The sequence below is a fragment of the Nannobrachium achirus genome (genome assembly GCF_963921795.1).
Source record: "Nannobrachium achirus genome assembly, chromosome: 5".
In the NCBI taxonomy this organism is placed as follows: domain Eukaryota; kingdom Metazoa; phylum Chordata; class Actinopteri; order Myctophiformes; family Myctophidae; genus Nannobrachium; species Nannobrachium achirus.
The window spans coordinates 46,834,062-46,840,841 of NC_137814.1; the positions used below are offsets into that span (position 1 = coordinate 46,834,062).

The 6,780-nt window shown below is 44.7% G+C and overlaps 1 protein-coding gene across 1 annotated transcript; it reads right to left on the bottom strand.

Annotated features, from left to right (window-relative positions):
- Positions 1-497: 497 nt before the first annotated feature.
- On the bottom strand, positions 498-2,839 carry LOC308285611 (ras-related protein Rap-2a-like). The gene has a single exon (XM_080726421.1). The coding sequence runs from the start codon at positions 2,580-2,582 to the stop codon at positions 2,034-2,036; it is 549 nt and encodes a 182-aa protein (XP_080582547.1). The 5' UTR covers positions 2,583-2,839; the 3' UTR covers positions 498-2,033.
- Between the last annotated feature and the right edge of the window lie 3,941 nt (positions 2,840-6,780).

The following is a 6,780-nucleotide window of genomic DNA, read 5'->3' on the forward strand; positions in this document are numbered from 1 at the left end:
CAGATGGGTTGAATTCGGTAACCTGACCATGGCTCTGTGTGGTTTGGGGACACTTCAGATTGCAGCCCATTGGCCAGGCTGAGGAATAGCTTACAAACGGCTGTCTGTGTTTGGCTGATTGAGCCTGGCTGCAGTCACAGAAAGCCCTCTCTGTGCTGCTTTCCACCGCCTTGAAAACATGTGGCGGGAAGAGGGGAAGCAACAACTGTCACCGTCTAAAACACACTTACTGGAAACCCTGCCCACTACCCAAACAACTGCACTGAAAGCACTTTCTACTCGCTTGGCCAAATAGTTTGCCCTAGTAATAACACTCAAGTGGCATGGTCTGACACTACAATCATTACAGACATTCAATGGTCTGCGAGTTGTATTTGGATTTTTTTAAACTCAAGTGTTTAGCATGGGTGTTTATTACAAAGTGATATTTGGATATAAAACACCAATATTCAGTGACAGTGTCATTTCTTACATGTAATCACCTAATATGCATTAAAACCAAGCACGCACAGTGGTTACATAAAATGCCTTTGTATTAAAAGTATTTTAAACCAGGTGCATGATAGAGGGTTTTTGTCAATGAACAAACTTACAATTGAGTCAAAATGTCACATAAAATAAAATAAAAAGTCTAGAGACAATACAGACATGGCTTGCCATTCACTGAACAAAATGCTAACTGGTTTGAGACATAGTCTGTTGTTCTTGGTGGACCAGTACCACTAGAAAAGGAGAAGGCCCGATTTTGACCTGAAATCTTAAGACTACAAGCACAACTTCCTAACTGCAAGAGGGTAAAAAAATTAAGAGGCTCTTTCACTTTTTGACTGTAAGTGAAAATAGATTGTTTTAGTGAAAACTGCCAAGAAAAGTTCTGATTGCCATCATCACGCTCTGCAGAAGAAATAGGGCTCGTCAGTTGGCACAGTCACAGGAGTTTTCTTAGGAAGGCACTTGACATGGGGCCCCGTCGTTTCGTTTCCCATGCAGCGACAGCGATGCACTAAGGTCCTTGTTTGTGCATACTGAGGAGGAACGCCGTCAGCTAAGTGCAAGTTTTCTTAATAAATCAAATCAATTTCCACCAAAACAGAGAGATGGGGCGTAAGTGTAAAGGTGCAACTCCACCACAGTCCAATGGCTTGGAAACACACCGTATCTTAGGTCGACCTGCCAGTAATAAGCCTCTTGGATTAGTTTTTTCTTAAAACAACTTGTCGAGCATCCATACTGGGATCCAGTGAACAATCCAAGGCTCGGGTGGTGGCTGATAAACTGAGGATATATGATGTAATGCAAGATACTTTTGGGACCCCTTTCCATTTTTTTTGCCAAAACAGATGATCGCTCAAAAAGCGACCAATCCCTGTTCAGCCAAAGGAGTTGGCAAATCCCACCTCTCTAAACACAGATGGACCCACCCAGAAGAAGTGTAACAGTACAAACTCTACAATAAACAAAAACATCACAAGAAAATACGTGTCTCTCTTAGGTTTTACAATAAGACATTCCCATTGAGGCACATTTCCAGAGAAGTTGTCATATACAAAGCTATTAAAAAAAAAAAAAAAGAAAAAAAATCTGAAACATTCAAGTACTTTGTCATGTAAACACTTTCCAGGCTATTTACATAATCGATTGTTGTTGGAGTCATCAATTTATGTGTGCAATAAGACAACCAATGTGGGAAAGGTGGCATTTACACGCAAAAAAGCCAACTTTGTCCACAAAGACACCAACGACATGATGAGTTATCAACAAGTTTATGGAAAACGGGTAAAAGAAATTATACTTTCACACACTGTTGCTTTTAGAGCAGTGGTTCTCAAATGTGGATTCCAGGGACTCTGTGGGTCCCTTTAGGGGGGTCTAAATGGACTCATACAAGTCTGTAACTCTGACAGTGTACAAATAGAACCAAATGGACCCTAAAGGATCCATTTGGTTCCATTTGTAGCCTAAGCTTTTGTAGCCTAAACTGTCAGAGTTAAGGGGGGAGAACTTGACATTTGAAAGTTAGAGAAACACTTTTTTTAGAGCACGACGCATGAACAACACTGACCGCCGCCACTGGGAACGGAGGAATAGTTCATCTGTCGGACAATCTCTGCGAACAGTTCGTCGACCGACCCTTTGTTTTTGGCAGACGTCTCGATGAAGGGGCAATTCCACTCCTGGGCCAGCGCCTTGCCTTCCCCGGAAGAGACCTCCCTCTCGCCTTCGAGGTCCACCTTGTTGCCGACCAGGATCATGGGCACCCGCTCGTACCTCTTGACGCGGATGATCTGGTCCCGCATGGGCCTGATGTCCTGGAAGCTCTGTTGGTTGACCAGGCTGTAGACCAGGATGAAGCCCTGGCCGTTCTTGATGTACAGGTCCCGCATGGAGGCGAACTGCTCCGTGCCCGCCGTGTCCAGGATCTCCAGCACCGAGGGGGACGAGTCCACCTCAATCTCCTTCCTGTAGAAGTCCTCTATCGTGGGGTCGTACTTCTCGATGAACGAGCCGGTCACGAACTGGACGGTCAGCGCCGACTTGCCGACGCCGCCCGATCCCAAAACGACCACTTTATACTCCCTCATGGCTGTTGTTGTTGTTGTTGAGCATCAAGCAGAAGAAGCAGGCAGGGCGCCTCCTTTCCACGGATCTCTCCTCGCCTCCCACCCGCTGGCCGCCCCGATGTGTTTCAAAGCAGGCAGGACGGGAAGGAAGGCGACAAGCCACGGCCGCCTCGGTCGGATCCTTCGCCGGCGAAGCCTTCGACGGTGGTCTGCTGCGCGGTGCCCGATGATCCACGACTCTGACGACAAGGATCGGCGTTCCTTGACATTTAGCAACGCAAAACGACGCACATTATATCTGATTGCATGTATTGTGCAACGGTGCTGTTGGAAAGCGTGACCACTTCTCGTTTCTTGCTTCAGCGTTTCCTGCCTGCCCACATTCTCAGTTCCGTTTTCTTAAAGGCACCGTCACCCAGAAAAACAGTCTACGCGTCCCATAGACCAGAGGCTATTATTGTTTCCGTAGGCGATGCCTTGTAAGGGAGCGCTTGTTTTTGGTGGAGATGACGGAGGCGCGCCACGATCGCAACGCTCGACACGGCGACTTGTCTTGCTTTGGCTCGCTCGGTGGTGTCTCACGTAGATCAAGTCCACTTGAGCCGACTCAGCGCCGTTCGAGACGAGTTATGTCCCGATAGGGATAGACGGCATCGTAAATCTTCGATCACCTCCGCGCGGTCCAAGTTCACACAGCGGAGCGCTCCCTACCTCCGGTTCAGCCAATCACAAGCCGTGGCCGACAACGCATAGACTACGAAACAATGGTCACAGACCATGGGGCAGTCGCGCTGTGATTGGTCAGTTGGTTGTCAGACAACCGCTGACGCGACTAGACATTTTTCACACTTGACAACATAAACAGTGTGAACTGCTGGGCCCACGTTTATTTCCTGTCGCAGTGTTTATGAATATCAGTAAGCTGCCTGCCTGGCCCTGACAGCAAACACACTTGGACCCAAGCTGTTCCCTAGCAACGCTAGTCAATCCACTTACAAGGTCTCGCTATTCTGACCAGACCACTTTAAATCTTCCATGGTTTACAGTTTACACCCCCCAAAACAACTGACTACCTGTTGTTATCCAGAGATAATATATACTAGATATAGATAGACCCAGGGGCGTCACAAGGGGGGGAAAGTGGGACTGAGTTACTAGGGCCCAAGGTGGAGGGACCTTAATTATTTTATACTTTAGCTATTGAAAAATAGCAGATATACAAGCTCACAGCACGGCACCGAGTGCTGCGCTGCGAGCTTGCAGATCTGCTATTTTTTAAAAGCTGTGAAAATGTGAGCAAATCTTTGAATATGTATTTTTTAAGCAAACATTTATAACTCAAATTCTGCTTCTGGGAGGTCCCTGGAACTAAATATTTTATAATGGGGGTCCGTGGCCAATTACATATCATTTTGGGGGACCTAGTACCTACACATGAAAAGGTTTTGAGCACTGACATAGAAACATAGGTTTTTCAAAGACTTCTTCAAAGACTTTTTCACAATTTTTCAAAAATAGCAGATCTACAAGCTCGCAGTGCGGCACTCAGTAAACCCCTCCCCCTTTTGAAGAACATTCATGGGGGACCCGCAGAGAATCCTTGTACCCAGGGCCCAGAATTTGGTGTGACACCCCTGGATAGACCCCCCAAAAAACCCAGATAGACACTCATATTTATCTCAAGGGAAATTCAGTCATAGCAGCACCTCAGTAAGGATGAAACAAAGGAACAGCTAAAGGAAGTAGGCCTACAACAGATACGTAATAATACTTTTGCCCCCTTTAGTAGTTGTTATTTGTCAAATACAAATATACATCAGCAATGAATATTTTATACCCACTACTGATGCTACTCCTCCTGAATATGAAGTATGAACTAGGAATATTAGGCCCTATGGTATACATTGCAGACTTTAATAACCACATGATATGAACACATGATATAAGCCAAATGTTAGTCCCATTTGGCAAGAAAAGCTGATTTACAAGCTCAATGTATTGAAAGAGTATGGTGTTGCACCCTCTTTAGACATTAGTTTCGCCATTCTTGACTTCATTCTCTCAACTTAATGTCTGTGACGTGTAATTTATGTATGCAGCTTTGCAATCCGCCCTGTAGTCATGCCCTTTTATGAGGATTGGTGGGGCGACTACCGATACTAATTGGGATGCTAATTAGGATTGGAGGGGCATCTACCTATGCTAATTGGTATCAACTGGCACACCTTTCAAGAGAATATGGGATTCATCATTATAACCAGTACAAACAATTCTGCGGTTTATGAATCTCCTAGACTTTTACAAAACTAACTTTTTAAAGAATATTGGAGAACGAGGATGTGCGTCGCCTCGCCTCAGCGGTTGCCTGACAACCAACTAGCCAATCACGAAGTGACAGTCCATTCGGGCTATAGGAACAGATGACAAGTCTGACATGTCTGAACTGTTGTTGAGCATATCCATATTTACAGTTGCAGAGTTTCTATTTCAAATGTCCCTTAAAGTTCAGTAGTTTTTTTAACTATTTATTCTACCAATAAGATATGTAGGCCTATTTATTTCTAATCAAAAACATCCTGTTTTTGTGTATTTGCTTACACCTTCCTTGTGTAGCTGACTAAACTAAACAAGGATACAGTTTTGTAGGTTTGAACTACCAAAGGGCCACTAACAGAGCCCTAACATTTGTCATCACTTCAGAATCTGGAGAAACTGGTTCCACTTCCAAATCCTCAGGGATGGGTAGCCCAAGCCCAACTCATTATGTGTAAGGTATCTAAAATGAACTAATTGATCCTCTCTTTCATTTGCCCAAACATGTAGCCTACTGCAGTAACCAAAAGAGACATGGTGATGTTATGTCTCTTGTTCTTTTGAGTTGAGTTTCCATTAACTTGAAAAACAAAGTGACACAGACTGGTTTATTGAATACTTCAAACCTCAGTTGCAATGTAAAGCAAAATATATATATTCAGCTAAAAGATAACAAATGTTTAGCATTGAAGTCAACACATGGGACCGTACCTACGTTCCCCACTTTCTTACCACCTAACCTACCCCTAACCCACTAAAACTAATGCTGTGAGGAGGGGAACATAGAGAGGACCCCGATTCACTCACCTGGAAGTGGTTTTATTTTGAATAAACAGGTCTTAAAACAGTAAGTGATTTGTAAATGGTGTCAAAGGCTACCTTAGAACCAATTAGTTTAATCTTCTTTGTGTTAAACACACACAGAGGAGTCCTATGCAGAATTTGAAAGACGGCAACTGCCTGCCCCACAAAAGCAAACAAACTGCCAGCTCAAAACTGAACTTTTTACTCAAGGGGATGGAACTGGCCATCCTTTGGGACCCCAAATGATGTCCCTCCCTCCCTCCCTCTCTCCCTCTCTCTCTCTCTCTCTCTCTCTCTCTCTCTCACTAAATTAAACTGTGAATATTTTTTGGATAATGTCAAAACAAACTGATCAGGTCACACTAGAACTCACCTAACCCCTGCTCAGTATTCTAGGGTGGTGTGGCTCAGGCCAGGGTAGAGGTAGCAGCAACCATGGACACAACACCAGAGGGAGCTCCACTGATCTCATTCCCCTCAGATTCATCACAAACATGGGGATGAATTCACCAGCCATCAAAAAGTTTGTGAGTCTACTCTAGCTTCACACACACACACGCACGCACACGCGCACGCACGCACGCACACACACACGCACACGCACGTGTTGCAATCAAGTGTAATGCAGATGCGGAGTAACCTAATAAAGGTTAAGACACATGACGGTCGTTGTTTGCCAAAATGTGTCAAAATGCCGCTTTCTATGCATTTCAAATTCAACCCCCCCAAAAAATTCGGCTGCCCAAATCATGCTGAAACCACTTCAGCAATCAGCAATAAGCTGGGCCTCCAGGCTCCAAACCAGCAGTATAATGCCAATGTTTGGCTGTGAAACCGCATGGATAGCGATGGCTTCAAAATAGTTTTTTGTGGGTCTGCTGTCTCTGATATAGACTCCCCTATTATTGTTTTCCTGCCCAATGCTAAATTGCTAAACAGAAACTTAGCTACACAAGTTAATTACTTACATCATTATGTCCTCCTTTTGATTAGTGGGTGCATCCAGAGAAACTGTAGCCTAAATTAATCCGATTTTGTTAGACCACAGCAGTCTAAAGTGAGTGACAGGTCGCAGGGTCACCTGGTGGTCATGGGGGGAAAA

Coding starts and splice junctions, on each gene's coding strand:
- LOC308285611 (XM_080726421.1), bottom strand. CDS start 2,582: ATGAGGGAGTATAAAGTGGTCGTTTTGGGATCGGGCGGCGTCGGCAAG.